The 20,301-nt window shown below is 32.8% G+C and overlaps 1 protein-coding gene and 1 long non-coding RNA gene across 2 annotated transcripts in view; both read left to right on the top strand.

The window, feature by feature from the left end:
* LOC132738863 (uncharacterized) overlaps positions 1 to 15,734 on the top strand; it is a gene marked incomplete at its 3' end in the record, with an annotated part of 64,358 nt that extends 48,624 nt beyond the window's left edge. The window contains 11 exon segments of the mRNA XM_060726469.1: positions 1,164 to 1,382; positions 1,958 to 2,062; positions 2,703 to 2,909; positions 7,656 to 7,709; positions 8,408 to 8,641; positions 9,633 to 9,826; positions 11,039 to 11,141; positions 11,430 to 11,654; positions 12,030 to 12,100; positions 14,947 to 15,058; positions 15,507 to 15,734. Coding sequence (XP_060582452.1) covers positions 1,164 to 1,382; positions 1,958 to 2,062; positions 2,703 to 2,909; positions 7,656 to 7,709; positions 8,408 to 8,641; positions 9,633 to 9,826; positions 11,039 to 11,141; positions 11,430 to 11,654; positions 12,030 to 12,100; positions 14,947 to 15,058; positions 15,507 to 15,734 — 1,752 coding nt within the window.
* Positions 15,735 to 16,106: 372 nt separating this feature from the next.
* On the top strand, positions 16,107 to 19,443 carry LOC132738862 (uncharacterized). Its single transcript, XR_009626926.1, has 2 exons — positions 16,107 to 16,281; positions 18,640 to 19,443. It is a non-coding gene; the product is annotated as an uncharacterized LOC132738862 (long non-coding RNA).
* Positions 19,444 to 20,301: the final 858 nt, after the last annotated feature.

Genomic DNA, 20,301 nt, shown 5'->3' with positions numbered 1-20,301 from the left:
GGGGATCATTTAGTCATCATTTCGTCATCAGATTGTAACACAAATGATAACTATAATGCCTGCAAGTGTGACAAATGTAATTTAGGTTAATGTTTGCAAGGTCAATGTCACTAGAGATTAAATATCCAGACATTTTCCGAAAATTGCCCAGAGCATATCTCCTATATTCATATCTATAATGCCCACATCTCTGTTAGGGCGTATCTTGCGTTGCGACAATGTTGCCCTTGTCATAAGTATACTTATATCGCTTATTAGGTGATTATAATTTACGACATTACTCTATTTAGTTTTGATATCTTACGGTATCGCCTTTTAACGTTTTTATTTGTAACGATGTAAGACTTAAACGTTATTTTATGTAAAGATATCGTTCTATTAGCATTCCATATGTTGCTACATCTCATATTCTATGTGACTTTTACGCTCTTTTAGGTTGTTTTTTACATGGTGTTCATTACTCTACAATTATATAATACGATATTGCTATATCAGACGGTTTTATTGAATGTAATGTTTTCGTTCTATATAATCAAAAAGGTGCTATAAGTAGTCAGTTTATATCATTCAGTTTATTATACTAAGGAATTTTGTTTACTCAGGTATTTTTCATGTCAAGAGATCGTGTTCTGTTCTGTTACCGGTCTAATAGGTTATTATTTGTAACGATATCGCTCTTTGATACTCTAATATGTTTTGTTAATAGGTGAAGATATCGCTCTTTAAGGTTATCGTGTATTACCATATCGCTCTTTTACGTTTGCATATTTCACGATATCGCTCTAAAAGGTTAAAATATTGCAGTAATTTTCTTTTATGCTATAATATATTACAATACTGCTTTCAACGGTTATAAAATTTTACGATAACGCACTTTTAGGTAAATGTTTGTTAAGATATCACTTAATTATGTTATAATATGTTGGGATATTGCTAAGGTTATTACATGTGACGCAATGCTCTACTAGTTTTTATATGTGATGATATCGAACTGTACATTATCGTTGTATTATTTTTTAAGGAAAGGATATTGCGCACTTTTGTTTAGTGTTACAATATTGCTCTATATATGTTTGTTATACTAAAATTACTTATTTGCTTTTCCTCTTATTGCATTATGTGACACATTATATGCGTTTAAAATATAAAAAAAAATATTTCAGGCGAAACTACAGGAGTCACTTATACAAAACTGTTTAATAAAACATACGGTGTTGTCACTGGATGGGGAAAAACAAACACGTTATCGAAGACGAAACTTGCAGAAACATTGAAGCAAATGCAAATGGAAGTGAAATCATCAAAGGAATGTCTTGAAAAGTTGACGTCTCAAGAGAAGGCTCATGTCAGCCCTGGTCTTATGTTCTGCGCCGGGGGAGAGGGTTCGTATTGAAAATGAAATTATTTAACAGTTGCTTTATCGCTTGCTGGTATATATGTTGCTGGAGACTTTTTAGTACTGTAATCTATATAAGGATTTAAAAACAAGCATGCAGTATTTTAAAATATTGGATTCTGTTCACCTATTTAATTATATAAAATACTCACTTACACCTTTTCTTTGAGACATCAAGTTTTTTAAACGTTAATTTTTTTCATTCTTTTAATTAATTTTTTGGTATTAATTATAATTTTTTTGGGCCCTTTTTAAAGAAAAACTAAAGTCGACTTTTATTTTCCCAAATTAAAGGGGATGTGTTTATGGGGTTTTTTTTTAACACATAACGTAAATTTCCTTTGTTAGCCCCTATGAAACATAAAAATGAAAAATGTAACCAGGTTCGGGCACCATTTCGGGAATTTCCCTTGAGTGTCATGTATACAATGTTTTAAGGCCAGAACGGAAATATTTGAAACCATCTCGAATCATTAGTTTTTAAGATTAATTATTGTTGCATGTGCAAATTTATGAATTAAAGATAGCACTAATAATTCATCGCTTACACATCCGTTAAAGAAATTGTAGATGGTAAGAATCAAATCATTGACGCATGCGAAGGCGATAGTGGCGGTCCTTTTGTTGTTCGGCATCCTCTGGATGAACGCAAATTTATTCAGACCGGTAAGTGTTTCTCTCTATTATGTGCAATTTGTATTTCTACTCTTGAATAATTTTATTATACAGTTAAAGAGGATAGGCCAACAATGGGCACATTTTCCATTAGTATTTCAAATATTGATATAACAGTTATTAGATGCTGCTTGAGGAAAAATGTGATCAAGTTCTAAGTGATGAAGAATGATCATTTTTCAGATAAATAATGATATCGTTCTAGAACACTTTATCATTTGCTATATAAATATGAGTAATATCGGATCATGAATATTACACTTGTCAAAGCGTTCATGTATAATTCTTTCTTTCTAGGTTTGTTGTTATATGTAATACTTAATCAATGTAATTATACATTGTATAAAAGACCAATTCAATTTACACTTACACTTTTTATAGACACTAGCAGATTCTTATATGAACATAAAGTTTAACGTGATCTCTTAAAACATTTTTGCGGCCAACTTACTCAAAACACAGATATATTCTTACTTCAAATTGGACGAAATCAAAGAACGGACAATTTGAAAATATTTTATCGTTTAATGAATATATTAAGTGCACAGCTCATGTTATAGAAAATGTTCATTTAAGAAGAAAGGAAAAATTACTAAATAATGTAAAATAAAAAAATATTCCACTCATTTAGGGATAGTTTCATTTGGGTTCGGATGCAAGCAAAGTGGAAAATATGGATTCTACACCAAGCTCACAGAAGAACTTCTAGACTGGATAAATGATACAATAGAGAAAAAAGAAAAGGAGAAAGAAGAAAAGAAGAAAGAAGAAAAGGAGAAAGAAGAAAAGAAAAAAGAAGAAAAGGAGAAAGAAGAAAAGAAAAAAGATGAAAAGAAAGGTTAAAAAAACTGGTTAAATCTAATTTATTATGTGTATGGGTTAAAGTTATTCTATGACAGGATTCATGTTAGAATCTTGTAAAGGTAGAAAATCTAAAAGACCAACTGTTGAAATACAAAGACGGTGTGTTTTTGTGTTGAATGTAATATATAGAGCATGTAAGATAATAATTGCAAATATCTTTGGTAAATTATTTGCAGTCTTTGAAGCTCATTACCGTAAACCTGCTGCAATTTGGTAATAAATTGCTCAATTTTAAATTGAAGATCCCAAGTTTATAGCCGACTGTTATAAATATAAGGCAAATTTGATATTAATAAAAATAAAATAGAGCAAATTTCTGCACGACGTGGGCGCAGTTTAACTGAGAAGAAATTGTTGAACAATAATGCAGGAACTCCCTCATAAGTGTGCACCCGTCATCATATGTGTGACTGATAAGGCCTCGTAAGCCATTTTTACGAAATAGTTATACGTTTTTTACGAAATAATACATGTAATTCGTTTTAACGAAATGTGAATTCGTAATTACGAAATGTGAATTCGTAATTTACGAAATAATAATTCGTTTCTACAAACTATGAATTCGTAATTACGGAATATTAATTCGTTTTTACGAAATCTTAGTTAAAGTTATTGTGAGTTTGACAAAAAAAACTATCAATCTCACAAAGGGGTAATTTTCAAGCCTGGATCAACCTTGCTATAATAAGCCGAATGGTTCTCAAGTTAATATATTTAAGTTAACAGCGTTTTTGAGTGAGTCATTCTCAATCCAAAATATACTCTTTTTCCCATTGTCACATGCATGTTCCTATCAGCAATGTTTTAATTTTTGAGGCTATTTATCTTTTCTGACATATTCCTTTTAAAAGAAACATGCTATATTATTACTTTCTTTTATCATATACAGGCTTTCAAGCGGACCCTACTTTTCTTATTTTTCCTATTTTTCCCTACTTTTTTTGTTTGACCCCTACTTTTCCCTACTTTTTTCTTGAAATGCCCTACTATCCCTACTTTTTTAAGAAAAAAGCTCGGGGATAATTGATTAAAAATCCAGTATAAGTAGTAGATTGATTTTGATAGAATCTTTGTCTCAAATTAAATAAGAATCAGGTGCTAGTTTAATTGTAGGAAAAAGTTGATGGAAGTAGGTCATCAGTGGTGCAAGAGGGGTTCCATGATGAGGATGGTTGGAGCTGACATGGCAGAATCTGCGACTTTAGGTGAGTTTGCTTATAAAGAAATATTGCTTAGTGTTCAATTTTTTTATGTTTCATTTCAAAATTATAATATGTTTTTGTACACAGACTAGCTTCTAAATTGTTTCATTTCAAAATTATAATATGTTTTTGTACACAGACTAGCTTCTCAATTGTTTCCCAATGATGCTTATTCTAAGGGGCAATACTTGCCAACATTTTGAGCATATATAGAATTTTGGCAATGTTTGGCATATTGGCAAGTATTGAAGTTGCTCACTGTGATCATTTTGTCCTGAATTTTCATTGAATGAAAGATACTGGAAAAATGAAGTGAGTGTTTCTAAAAAATATGTATGCTTTAATTATATAGAATTTGATAGCTTTAATATGGTGGGGTATTAGGAATCTTTATCTTATAACAGATAATTTAAGAATAACTTAAAGTGTGTTTAGGCTTTCAGTGTGCTAAATATTAGTAATAACCATTAAAGATGTGAGAGATTGTTGTTGCATCCAAAGTTTTTGCTCTCTATCTTTAAATATACATATATAATATGGCATAAATACTCATCTATCTGAAACCTACTTACATTTCTCGCAATTAAGTGTCATTAAGTTTCTTTTTAAATTCCATTTTACTAACAATTTATTATTTCAGGTCCATTAATTTATAAACAATAACTTCACAATGCCACATGGACTCACAAAATTTAACAATGCATGTTAATGTATATGCTTTGCTCTGTAGTTGTGTGCATATATTTCTTTGGGTAGCAGGCTTTACTATACTTATATCTATAGTTATGCAATACATTATGAAGTGTGAACCCTTGCTTTGATTTGTCAGTTTTGCATGTACTAACTTTGGATACTAAGTGCTTGTGTATATATCTTAAAATTTACTTTTGGTTGTTACAAGTATCTATTTTGCATGCCCATGTAAACTCCATGCATATCTAGGATGCTAGTAAACCTTTGCGTTTTTAACATTTATTCCTTTTCATTTTCTAGTGTGTTATAATGCTAGTTAAAAAATCATGTTTTAACACCTATCTTTGTGTAACATATTATGTTAGCTAAAACCATGTTTTGCACATAACATTTTTCTTGTTTGTATTTTGTAACAACCATGCTATCTTAAACATTAAGGTTGTTTCTAGTCTGTGTACAAAAAACATGCTTACTTAATGTTTAATGTTGCTTATAATCTGTGATCTGACATATTCATTGTTTATAGTTTTCTGTTATTATTTGGAATTGGATCAAATAAAAAAATATCAATTCCAGGTTCATGTCCAGATTCATCCTGTTGTGGAATCCCTATTGAGACACTAATGACTGGTTTCCTAAATGAAGAAAAATGCCATGAATATTAGTTGATAAGGGTCTGTATTTGTTTTTGCATCAACTTTGGGAAAAAAAGGTGAGTAGAGAGTCCTACTTTCCCTACTTTTAGACTCTGAAAATCCCTACATTTTACAAAAAAAAATCCTACTTTTATCCCTACTTTTTTGTTATTGGCCAATTGAAAGCCTGCATATACATTTGTAAAACTAAAAGGGGGCTCCAGATTTTTACTAATCTCATCAATTTTTAAAAAAGTATATTTCCTTACAATTTATGTTTGGGCACCATGCTATCATAAAAAACATAATATTTCATTTCAAAACTCAATAACATCGACAAATCGATGGATTTGAAGCACAGGACCCCAATTTTAACCAAATTTTCTGAGCGCGTGCACTATCACGACTGTGTTGGCAACGCTAGTGACAGGCGATTATTTTAATTCATAAACATAAGTGTTACTGAGAAAAAAATCACTATTTATGTTGCATTAACATGCCTTATGTCCTTCTTTATAAATATAACCAAAACTCTTTGACACCCTAGAAAAAAATTAATTCGTTTTTACTCAATATTATTTCGTATTTACGAATTATAATTTTGTTATTATTATAACGAAATAAGATTTTGTCTTTAAAAATAATATTTCTTACTTAGGAAATAGTATTTCGTAAAAACGAATTTAAGAGTTCGTAAAAACGAATAAATATTTCGTAATTTCGAATTAATATTTTGTAAAAACGAGTTAATATTTCGTAGAAACGAATAATATTTCGTAATTACGAAAGTTTATTTCGGAAAAAAGAATAAAGTTCCGGGAAAAAAGTGTAGGAAATGTCACCTTAGGCGCTCCGTAGCAAAGGTATTGACAGGCTATTATTTTAATTTATATACAAAAGTGTTAAGTTATAAAACTTGGGGAGAAAACGAATCACTATTTATATTGCATTTACATGCCACATTTAGTCAAGTTTCACGGCTTTTTTATAAATATTACCAAAACACTTTGAAACCCCAGAAAAAATTAATTTGTTATTACGAAATATTATTTCCTTTTACGAATTATTATTTCGTAATTACGAAATACCTTTTCGTTTTTACGAAATAATATTTCGTAATTACGAAATAATATTTCATTATAACGAATTAATGTTTCGTTATTACGAATTAATATTTTGTAAAAAAGAATTAATATTTCGTAATCACGAATTGATATTTCGTAAAAACGAATTAATATTTCGTAAAAACGAAGTAATATTATTAATATTCACAGTAGTGAAGTGGACTGTTGTACATAAAAAAGAGCTTGACCACATCGGTCTATAGTTTGATTGCATGGAGATTTCTTTATCATTATTATGCTCCCGAAAAATTTAGGGGGAGCATAGAGTCGCCGGGTTGTCCGTCTGTCCGTCAGTCCGTCCGTCCGTACGTACGTCCCGAACTCGTGTCCGGCCCATAACTTTGTTATTTGAAGTCGTTTCTACAATTATTTCACAGAAATGATCACCATATTGATATGACGTGTCGCGCCCAACATTTGGGTCGCTACCTTAAAGGTCAAGGTAACAGCATGACCTTGCAGCAAAATCGTGTCCGGCTCATAACTTCGTTTTTTGAAGTCGGATTTTACAATTATTTCACAGAAATGATAGCCGTATTGAGACGAATGGTTGCGCGAAAGTCGGTCGATGGATCCGATGGAGTAGAGGTGCATTGCAAAGAACAGTAACTCTGCCTTGCCTAATGTTGGAATTATCACACTTTGAACTTTGCCTGGGACATAACTCTGAAACTACAAAAGATATACTTTCCTGTGTCCAAAACCTAGTCGGGCAGCATCACCCAGTTCAACCGGCTCTTGTTCATACACGTGTAATTTTCACCAAAGATAACACAAAACTTCAAGCTGATGAGAATGATGATGATGATGATGATGATGATGGAATGTTATCACTTAGCACTTATCAAAGAAATATGTGAGATTAAGATTAATAAACAAATAATTATAAAGATTTACACACAAAAGTCGCTGAACAAATAATCAATATAGTATTTATGAAAAAGACTTTACACACAGAACCAATTATCAATACCAATTATTCATTTCCATAAATATTTCAAAATATTTTAAAGATATACATGTCCCTTATTCAATACTCAACAACGTTTGTATATTGCTATTTTAGATTCAACCACAGTAAGTGTGATTACGTTCCCAGATGTGACCAAATTTGAATTAGGTAAATATTGTCTTTATTTGGTTTTACGTCGCACAAACACAGTATAGGTCATATGGCGACTTTTCAGCTTTACTGTTGGAGGAAAATTTCAAGTGCCCTTCCGGGCAAAAGTTTCAGACACGAACGGGCACCTGAGTAGAACCACCGGCGTTTCGTAAGCTAGCTAGACAGCTGACACATGAAAGAATCCAAAGTCCCTAACCCACACTTATTCATTCATGTTTTTATCACAGATATGTTGCAACTTTGTTATTTGAAGTCGATTGTACAATTATTTCACAGAAATGATCACCATATTGATATGACGTGTCGCGCACAACATTTGGGTCGATACCTTAAAGGTTGGTTATCAGTGGTCAATCGATGACAATTAAAAATTTCTTGTAATACTGCACGTTTCTAAGGTCGGTTTTAATTTGACAATCAGGCGTTGATATTATTGATGAAATTTCAATAAAATTCCCACAATTGTAACATCGATTTTCATTGGAAAAATTTGGCAATCAAAGTGCACGTATGTAACGCCGAAATTCATTGGACAATCAAACAAGTCTTATAAAACTGCAAGTTTGTAATATTTTTCAAGGGACAATCATGACGTTTGATTTATTCGTTTTGTTTTACAGCACGTTTGTAACGTCGATTTCCATTAATAAGTAGTTATACTTTTTGATGATTTTTGATTTTTTATATTCAAGGAAGATGCGATACAAGTGTGTCTAAAGAATCATGCCTTTGGACCGATGACCCAGACAGTTGTAAACCGGCTAATTTCAAAATTTCCAGTGGTACGTTATTACAAGTGGGATGTAGAACGGGATACACACTTTACCATTCGGAAGATGGTGTCGCTGCTGAGGTTAACGGGGCAGTATCTGTTGCCTGCAGACGAGGCTCATATAATTCCATAGAATTGTATAAATGTATTCCAGGTCAGTACAAAGTTTATATGTTTAAACATGTTAAAGCTGTCCATTGTTTAAACAAAACAATTTATCGGAAGAACATTTATACTCACTGGGGCGGTGAGTAGGGGCAAGGCTTGTCGAGGTTTTTGGTCGTGAACGATTCATGTCAGTATTGGTAAGTATAGGAAAAATAAACACCAAAAACGTTTTTTTATTCTATAGTCAGGTTATATAATGCCTTTCTATTTTGTTAAAGGTACACATACCCTTTTTAGGTACTTATGTTTTACTTGTAGCCCTTTTGCGGCAACAGAGTCTTCCCATGTGACCAATGCCTCTGATCATCGCCTGCATTGTTCGCTTTTCAGCTAGTATGATTATATTTTGAAATTTCCCTGAAATTGATGAATGGTTTTGTCCGGATTAAAAGATGGCCAAGTCCATTTAAGATATTTTGCATGATAAGTACAAGTTAAGTTAATGAAATCATTATATAGAACATTGCGTTTTCGAATATCGAGTTATACTGTTTAGTGGAATAAATCTTGTAACAAACCTCCTCGGCGGTGTTATTAAATATAATCACAAGCCTCTGAACGTAAATTAAGGCGAAAAGCCTAAAGCAGCATGCCTCCAGATTCATGTTAATTTTTATGAGAAATTTAAAAATGTATGAATGGATAAAGTATTGTGAAGTGAACAAAGATAGTCCTTGCATTTTATACATTGCAAACGGGACTTGAAATTTACAAAAATTACCAAAAGACACCCCGTAATATGGAAAAATAGCCATTACTGCGTTAGTATCGCATTAGTTATATGGTAGTACCTACTGTTAAATCAGTCATTAATTGCATATAGCTTATAAGTTCTTGAATTATCAATAATTTTACTTTTCCTATACACTTGGTACATTTTTCTCAAGATTGATTTTCTTGAAATTTTTCGGCCCATCTGGAGGCATGCAGCTTTGATGCAAATATATGCTGGCTTACTAAATTTAATCTTTTTTTAGATGAGCTTGTGACTGTACTTAGTAGACAGGGAGAAAGATTCCCAGGAGAGTTGGACAGAGTGACATGTAGATTTTCTATTGAGAAATCTTATTTTTGTACGGACCCATGCTTAATTCCAGAGATACCGTTCGGATTTGCGAAGGAAACACGATCTGGAGAGATTGTACAATTTGAAATCGGCCATAACAAAAGTGTTTGTATATATTAATATTTTAATTAAAATGAATAGAGGGTTTGTGCTTTCTTTTAAAATGCTATATTTTTTATTCTCTTGAAAAGCAGATACTAGTAAGTAGATTTACTTGGAAAAAAATTACATTCATCACACACCCTCTAGCCTCGTTTTCATTTCCAGAGTCCAAAAGTTCGAATTGTTTTAAAGATTTATTTTTACACGCATATACGCCCTAAAACGCGGACTAAGATTGCAGAATTCGGTTTTGGGATCCCTTTCTAAAGCGTGCAAATGCGAAGCAATGCGCTTTTTTATTTAATATTTCATAGTTGTAGTGTGTGTGTATTTGCGTTTATTTATACTCGCCACCGGTTGCCCATATGGGCGAGTCCTCCAGAAGAGTATTAGTAATTTTATTTTTTTGTGCAATAGGATAGTGCAATTACAGATACAGAAAGATGCCCCAATTCCAGAAGCTTCTCCTGGTTCTTTAGCGTGCCAAGTGTTTAAGCACCCATACACGGGACCTCGATTTAAAGTCTTATCCGAAAGACTGATAGTTGTATTTCTTGACACCCGATTTTATACTTTACACATGATGTTTGCTTTATGTAACATTGGTTTTGATTGGTTGGCCAATACCCTATATTCCCGTAAAGCCATCAACGATTGGTTTCTAATAATAGACGGTTAAATGACACCAGGCTTCATGGCGTTGTTTATTTAAAACATTACTTTCGAAAAATAGACCATTGACCGTTCATCGTAACACGTTATTACTATAATTAGTATTTTCCTGAAATATGGTTATTATATATGGTTTCCTATGAATGAAAGATTATTGCATTCTCTTAAAAAATGCATATTTTTATCCTCTTAAAAGTTTCAATTACATGTATATAGATTTTCTTGAAAAAAGTAATATGCATTTTGTGGAGGAAAAAAGGTTTCTTTAATTTGTAAAATGTTGAGTATAAAATTCATTTTCTCGAAAAGTAGATATTTTCATTCTTCTGAAAAAGCTTTAAATTCTGTTGACTATTCTCTACCTATAATTAAAGTAAACATTGAGCTTACGGACAAGTCAAAAGTAAAACATGTATAAAGAAAAACAACTTCACATTTAAAAAATGACCATGATGAAGGTTGCTTTAAAGGCAATCTTTTTTGTATTTGTTGAATATTCTAAAATGTTATAAAAATTGAATTTTATGACTTTTGCCATGACAGATTTCTGTCAAATGTGACAGAGGATATACCATATTAAATCAAATGACAACTAGATGTCGAAACGGAGAATTTGATGTCGACAAATTTCCAGTATGTACACCAAGTGAGTTTCAAAACATTTCATTTACTTGCTCATTAAAATCCGATTATATTCGTCACTTTCCGTTATTAATATATACATTTTATTTCAAATACCTTAAAAGATGATACTATCTTTTAAAAAAGTATCATAGAATTTCAAATCATTTTCTAAGTAATTAGTTTACAGTATCTTTACTTGTTTATCTTATTCCAGGTATTGCATTATTTTGACTCTGATATATTGTATACTACCTTCAAGTAGAAACCTGTAAACAAATTGTTGTTTTTTCCCTATATGTTCTATAAATAGATCCCTGCGAATTTGTTGTCAACGACGGAATGATGGTTTTCAGCATTTACTCGTTGCGTTCTATTGAGAAAGGACATCATACATTTTTAAATGGAACAATTCTTGAAATGAATTGCAAACGTGGCTACAAACTGTTGGATAAAATGTCTGGCGATGTTATTAGACCAGGAACGCTTTCAACTTGCGTGTTAGGCAACTGGACAAACTCTTTCCAATGTGTTCCAAGTATGTACTAGTATAATTATTACTAAGTAATGCTACTATTACATTAATGTTTTGTTATATTTTTTAATCCTTTCTAATACAGATATATATTTTAGTTTGTTCTTGAACATTCAAATATATACTAGTAAACCATGTTTTTCTACATTGTGGAAATTAGTTTGAACAACATGTTGTAAAACAATAAATTATGATTTAGCTAAGATGGGTATTTCAAGACCTATTTAAAATCCCTCTGAATGATTGATATAGAACTTAAAATTGTTTGAAAGTCAATACTATATTGAAAGACTAAAATAAACATTTTCCTAAAAATAAAAATGTATCGTTGCTAATTCTGTTTATCAAGTTATTTCTTTTTTCTCTTCTTGTTTGCAGAAGGTTGTAAAGTACCTGAATTTGAACATGTATTGCCGGTAGAGAAACAGGTTTATGCACATGCGCAAAAGGTATTCCAACTTAATATATCTAGAATTTAAAATTTCAATTCTTACAGACTGGAATTGTCTTTTACAAATTTGAATGAAAAGAAGTGATTTAAACAGAGACACATAACGAGATATCTTTAACATAATGACTGTTCATTTAGTCCATATAGTACCTTATAAATGAACTAGGGAGAAGATTATAACAGCCATGTTTTATCGTTAAACTGAGACGTGATTTGCAAATATTTATCATTTATATCAATTAAGCATTGTAACACCGCAAAACGTCCGTACCGCAAAACGTACGTATATGGACGTTTTACGGCGCATATAGTCCACATTTTTCTGACTTACATTTTGCGGCAAAAAGGCATGGTCCTGCCGCATAACGTCCATATTTTAAAGTTTATATAATTTTCGTTAATTTTGACCCGTTATTATCAGGTGTTAGTGTGTGTTAATTTTAGCTCACCTGACTTTGCGCCTGTCTGTCTAGCCTGTTACCACTCTAGCATCCACATACCCTAAGCAATATGTCCAGAGTTATCTGCCCCTGGATTACAATATCTGTTATATTTCACATTGTTACCACTACAACTCTTTCATTTCTTCTTCAATCTTGACAATTTTCAACAGAATATCTATGACCTTAAAATCTCAACAAAGTTAGATTATAGGCTAAATCTAACAAAAAAAAAAAACAAACAAAAACGCATTATATTTCACCTTGTTAGAGCTTTCGTTTCTTCTCCATTCTTAATTTTTTTTATACAGAATATGTATAACAATAAGGTCTCGATCAAGTTCATTTATGAGCTTAAACGACTGAATATGTCAAGAGTTATTTGCCTTTGAAAAAGAAAAATAAAGACATATTTTAAAATCAAATTATTGAATTGTGATAAATCCTCCATTTCTTTGTTATCAATGATCAGATGTCATTCATACATTTATGACAGGACGGACATCTTGAATAGTTCAACTATAATATTGACCTTGAAATGACCTTGACCTCAAGGTCACTATTGAATTTTGCTTAAATTACCATATCTTTGTCATTTACAGGTATTTGGATATTATTGACCATTTCAGACGTAGAATTGAGTACTGATATCAGTTACCCAGATTCTGACCAAGTACATGAAATGTACTTGCTTTTTATTTGTAATATTCAATGCTATCTACCCTTGTCATGTGGAGCCTTTATAGGCAGGTGGGCGATATAAGGCCACCATGACCTTTTTGCTTTGTTCAGTTATAAAATTACACTGTTCAATTATAAAATTACAGTATGGCATTTAAACAAAACGCTTACATTACGATATTTTAAAATATGCTTTAGTTTTTATCAATAGAACACATTGAACTTGTTTTTCATCATTTCCTATGCGGTAGAATGTTCGTTATAATATACTCTATTACACATTATCTATGTAACTTATGGGCGAAACGTTTTGTTCTTCAGGCGATAAAATAATACGGTTTAAGTAAAGCGACGGACTTTCCGACTAACCTATAGATTTAATCATTTTTCAAAGTTATATTTTATGACAATTTCAAACTTGCATTTACTAGATTTGTAGTTCAAAATGTTAAGCAGAAATGCGCACTATCGTCATTTTTTTCCAGATTTCGATGTTGTTCAAAAATTACAATTTGCTCAAATATAACTAGGCGGCTAAAAGTCCGCGACCCGATAAATGCACTCTTGCTCAAATATGACGCGGCGGCTAAAGCCCCCCCCCCTCCCAATCACAACAATAGCTCTCTCACTCAGATATGACAAGGCGGCTAAAATCTCCCTCCCTCGACAAAAGCTCTCTCTCTCTCTCTCAAATATGACTAGGCGGCTAAAAGCACACCCATCCCCACACCCGGCCCCGCGACAAAAGCTCTCTTGCTCAATTATGACTAGGTGACTTAAAGGCCCCATCTCCATGACAATATAGCTCTCTCGCTCAAATATGACTACGCTGTCAAAAGCCCACATCCATCCCCCGTAAAAATGAAAGGTAGAACCAAACCTACATTGTCAACAAGAACACAACAAATCAGTCCTACTTCTTGATGCAATTATATGCAAAGCTTTTGTCAAAAGCAAAGCTTAATTTTAATATTTTTTGTCATTCACTCAGTCGAATCCCCGGTTCGTCCGTCCGTATAGCCGTCTTTTCTGAATGTCTATAAGATTACATAAATTTCAATATCATCGTTTTTATATCTCTGCTGCTGCTGCTGCTGCTGCTTGGTCCATTCCATAAAAATATCTATTCGAAAAACATCCTCGGCTTAAGCATATTTCTTTTTTTTTAAATAAAAAAAGTCAGAATTATATAGGATCACAAAAATATTGAAATTTAATGTTTATTTCGTCATATCTGTAACTGAAACAAGAACCAATAAAAGTAACGTTTATAATGAATATATTTTAACACAGAAAATATGGACGATATGCGACGCAAAGACACACTCTCGCCGCAAAACATACCAAGTACGATATGCACCGCAAAACGTCCACATGTGTACGATATGCGACGCAAAACGTCCACACGCGTACGTAACGTACGTTTGGGTATGGACGTTTTGCGGTGTTACAAAGCATCAAATAGTTGAGTCAGAATTTTTAACTTCCTTAATTACACAACCTGCGAAAGATTGCCAAATTAATGGATTTAACATAAATAAATATGTTATCATGTAATACTTGTATTATATTATGTTGCTTCGACAAATCTAAAAAAAGCCATTCCACATGTTTGATTTTGAATTCATCAATAAGCCTAGTATAATATAATCTTCTGAATACTTTGCTGTTTGTTTGATTGTTTTATTAATGTTTTTGTTTATTTTTCTCACTTTTTACACAGGTAACCTTTAAATGCGAAGATGGATTTCACTTCTTTGAGTCTATGAATTCTATTGAAAGTACGTGTGACCTAGGGATGTGGTCAAATTTAATTACGATCAAATGCACACCTGGTAAACATTTTTTAATTGTAGATAACAGTCAAACGCACATAAGAAAAATATCGATATCTTTATGAATTCACGTTTTCAACATCACGATTTCAACTTAGTGAATTCACGATCTCTACCTCGTGAAAACGAAATCTTAAAATTCAAAATATTAATTTATGAAATGGATTTCACGAAGTTGAAATCATTAATTCGTGAAGTTGAAATCGTGAAGTTGAAATCGAATTTATAAAATTGAATTCGTGAAGTTTAAGCGCATGCACCGGCCGCTTGAAATAATCTTTCATCTGACCAACTTGTAAGACCCAAATTAATATTCTATTCATTTCATCACATACATGTACTTATAGCTTGATACATTTAAAAAATAAAATGTGCATTTGTTTTCAAATAAATATAAATCCTGATCAGATTTGTTTTAATGTTTCTGTTTTCTATTTATATAAAAAAGATCCATGCGAACTTGTGATCCTCGAGGGAACTTCATACATTATTGACTTTAAAATTCACACCGGAAATGACGGAGCAGTAAATAGTTTTCCCAATGGTACAAGCGCTCAAGTAGTATGCAAAAACGGATTCAAGATGGCTGACATGAATATCACTATCGCAGACGACGAAAGAAGATATTCGACATGTATTAAAGGTCACTGGACCCATGAGTATCACTGTATCCCAGGTAATGGTTGTATGCAGTCAATGCTTCATATTTTAAACATATAATAATAATAATAATAATAATAATAATAATAATATGCCAAATATGTTTATTGACAGTTCATAGGACATTTTTGAAATCGGCATTGATTGCAGCATGGGTTACTGATTAACGTTAAATAAGTATGGAAAGTTTTTAAGTATGAAAATATTGGTATATTTTAAATGTTATTTTGGGTTGATGCGGGTAGATATTAATTATTAAAATTATTATGCAATATTGGCCATATTTATTTTGTGTTTAAGCTCACCATATAATGTTAGTTTCATGTCTTATATATTTGCTTCTTAGAAATGCCAAAACATATTTTCTTTTTGTTCTTCTTTTTTAGCTACATGTGATCTACCTAATCATGTAGCAAAGCTTAATAACCCAAAACGAAAGGCATATATTCAAGGTGAGACGATAAGTAATTTCCACTGTGACGCTGGTTACAGGTTGTCATCTCATAAAAACATGACGTGTCGGTCAGATGGAACGTGGTCTACGGTCGTAGAATGCATTAAAAGTAAATATTTCTTGTTTCAAATAATGTAAAATAGTTTATTTAAGATGTCATATTTCAAATAAATAGAATGACTTTTACCCTTGTTTGATTGCACCAGGATTCATTCTTGTTTACCTCCCGTGGTTCGGTTCTAGGACAATACCAGCTTTATACGTCTTGTAAAGCCACGGTGAACAAGAGCCATGTTAGCATGGCCATCCCCCGCCGAATTTGTTTGCTCATTGGAAAAATGTATATGTAGTAGAGCAGAATAATACAATTTAAAGTGGTCTTTTTGTAATGAAAACTGATGGCTGAATTGATTACAGATTTGAAACCTATGTGAATACTGATGGCTGAAAATAACAAAGAGCAATAACTGAAAAATAATGCAGGGTAGGTTATCATTCTTGTGCATTGCACTCCTCCTCAATGACATCCATCCATCTATGAAGTTTCAAGTTGATACCTCATACAATTTTTGAGACAAGCTCCGCATAAAAAGTATGAAAAATAACAAAGGGCAATTACTCAAAAATTATATAAGGAAGAGTAATCATTCTTGCGCGCATTTTTCATCCTCAATAAGATAAATACACCTATGAAGTTTCATGTTGACATCTCAAAGACTATTTGAGTTATGCTCCAGTCAGGTGAAAAATTAAGTATGAAAAATAACAAAGCGCAATAACTCAAAGATTATGGTGGGTAGAGTTATCACTCTTGTGCATTGCGCACCTCCTGAGTGAGATACATTCACCTATGAAGTTTCATGTTGATATATCAAAGGCGTTTTGAGTTATGCTCTGAAAAGAAAATAATTTTGAAAAATAACAAAGGGCAATAACTTCAAAATTATGCAGGGTTGAGTAATTATTCTTGTGCACTGCACTCCTCCTGAATGAGATCTATACATCTATGAGGTTTGAAGTTGATACCTCAAATACTTTTTGAGATATGCTCTGGACAAAAATGTCGGACGGATGTTCTTACCAGAGCTACATTATGGGGTTTTCTTTTGTTATTTCTTTTGTTCTTTTTAACCCCACAATGCAGAAAATAACCCCACAAGAGAAACGGAATGAATGACATCAAAGACATCTATTGTTATGAGAACAATAGAACAAACCCTATAATGTAGCTCTGGTTTGTACGGAAGGACAGACGGACAGACGGACGGAAGGACGGACGGACGAAGACTATTTCTATATCCCCCACCGCCTTTTGGCGGGGGATAATATAGACAATTACACTGTATATAGCGCCTGCCCAGCGGAAAGATATCTTTAACACAGTATATATACCCCTTGCGAATGTTTAACTGCTGAAGAATAAAGCTCTGTTTCACCGTATGCATCTCCCGGCCAATATATAGCTGATATACCGTATATATCACCCGGTGAATTTATATCTGTTACACCGTATATATCACCCGGCGAATATATATCTGTTACACCGTATATATCTCCCGGCGAAAATATATCTGTTACACCATATATGTCTCCCGGCGAACATATATCTATTGTACCGTATATGTCTCCTGGCGAATATATATATTTTACCCCGTTTATATCTCCCGGTGAACCGGTGAATATATATCTGATACACCGCATATATATCCCGGAGAAATATATTACTATATGTTACACCGTATATATCTGCCGGCAAAAACATGTACTTACATTTTTGTTTCATCGTATATATTTCCCGGCGAGTATATATCTGTTACACTGCACCGTATATATCTTCCGGCGACCGCCTCCGAGGTCGAGGGGTTAGAGTCGATGACTTCTAATCCAGTTACCTCTCTAGCGTGGGTTCGATCCCCGGGAGATGCTTGGTAGTTTAGCACGGAGGAAGGTATTCTAGTACTGGTGTAACTCTCCAGGAACGATGGTTAGGAAACTACCCGCCTATATGACTGAAATACTGTTCGGAAAAGGCGTAAAATGAAACAACCAAACAAAACAAACATCTTCCGGCGAAAATACCTGATGCCACCTTATGCTTTAGCTACCACATTCCTAATGATTTGGATTATATTACATTGACATTCGTACAACCTTCTCATGACACGTAACTAAAGCAACCTAAAAACTGTTCATTTTAACTCCGATCTGATTTTCGTGACAGTGTGGCGTGATTATATTTCACCTTCCCGGTTCCGTATGTCCCTGTCGAATCACATTTTCTTTTTAAAATAGCTTATGTTATAACCACAGTGTGAGAGCATTTTCCGTCAAATTTTGAAAAGTCGGAAGTCCACGCTATTTCCCCTTGGGTCGGGCCATGCTTGTAATCGACTGATCCATTAAATTGATGTTAATACATTATATTTTACATGTCATTCCATTTACCTTTTTGATTTTTTTTTTGCAGATGTAAACAAACAAACAACGTGCCACAATTCGTTTGATAGAGGTCACAAATGGGCTCTTAAAGCGCATACCAGAAAATATAAGATTGCTTTACAAACAAATAAGAAATGGATGAGTTTATGTGAATGTAAAAATTCATGCGTTCAGGTTCCGAACAAGTCGTGTGTTGCTATAAGTTACAACTTAAGGGTTGGGAAATGCGAAGGTTTCTATGGTGGAGCGTCCTTCTTGCACGTAATCGGAGCATGGAGTGCACGTGTGTATATCAGGATATAGATTTTGGTTCGATTTACCAGATCATTTTTGTCACTTCTCGAAGCGGATATTTATCCGAAGTTGAAAGAATATTGACACTTATTTGTCTCGAGAAATTTACGAAATATTCACAATTTGCACTGAAATTGGCGAAAATACCGCTTTTTCAACAACACATTATTTGGCAGACAGTATCAAGAAGTACGGGAAATGGCAAAATAAACCGATTTTTCAAGTCCTTTTTGATGAAGGAAGTAGTTTTGATGAAGGAAGTAAGCTGTTATGTATGAGGCATGTAGTTACATTTAACAGTTGTGCCTATTATTCAAGTGTAAACATTACTGTACTAAAAGTGATGTACTTGTAGTTGGCATCCTAGAAGATATTAGAAATAGAGAAACGGTAGAACACGAATTAAAATCACTTTATAAGGACATTATAAACCTAAATGATATAATTAAAACCTTTACTGGGCTGCTGAATTGATGAATTAGCAGCAAGTGTCTTTAATGACATAGACCTTGAACATTTTTGTATTTCTAATAATGTACATGAATATGCAAGTAACTTTAAGACATCGGCTGCCATCTTAAGGTGGCTTCTAGAACACTAGGCAACCAATTTCACAGACATTATGTCCTGTGACAAGTAAACTCATATAAAAACTAAGTAATTAAGAAAAAGTTCACACTGCCGAAGAATTCTTGCGATGTAGAGATCAACCAGTCGATTAACGAGCATTTCATGGCCCGACACTATGTATACTTGTTTTTGTCTAGTCAATGACATCACTCTTGAAATTATACCATGTTAAGGCCCGCTGGCACGTACATAAGAAACGAAGGAACACATTTATGTAAAGTATAATATTGAGATACTTTATAATTCAGTCATAGTCTGGAAAAGCCTGTCATTCATTTTCAGTTATTTTGGAAATAAGAACAGTTTGTTTATTTGATAACAGTTTCTCCTTAAGATATATAAGTCAGCTTAGAACGAAATCAGAAGCAAGTTATTCAACGGCACTTTTTTGATAAAAACTACAGAAACAGTGAACACCAAATATAACTTTCTTGGTTAATTTTAAAGGCGCATTATGCCTCAGAAATCAATATCTTTTAAGTTCTTCAGAAAGATCAAGCATGCGTTAAATAGTGTTTTAGTAATTGAATAAAGCCACGTTAGATGTTGGACAACTGATGAAAGTAGCACTGAACGTGAAGTTATGAGTTATAAATGTAGCAGTTTGTTAATTATGTAGTAGTTTGACTACCATACAAAACACTAAATCACTATCATTATACCACTTGCTAAAGAACAAAAGAAGCAAAAGATTGTTGTTTTTTGTTTCAATTTTTGGACATTGAAATAAGATACCAAAAATGAAAGAATAAATAAGAAATTAAAT

The sequence above is a fragment of the Ruditapes philippinarum genome, unplaced genomic scaffold (genome assembly GCF_026571515.1).
Source record: "Ruditapes philippinarum isolate M1 unplaced genomic scaffold, ASM2657151v2 ctg3783_1_1_1_1, whole genome shotgun sequence".
Classification (NCBI taxonomy): Eukaryota; Metazoa; Mollusca; class Bivalvia; order Venerida; family Veneridae; genus Ruditapes; species Ruditapes philippinarum.
The sequence above is the reverse complement of the archived record's forward strand: the minus strand, read 5'-3'. Positions and strand labels throughout refer to the sequence as shown.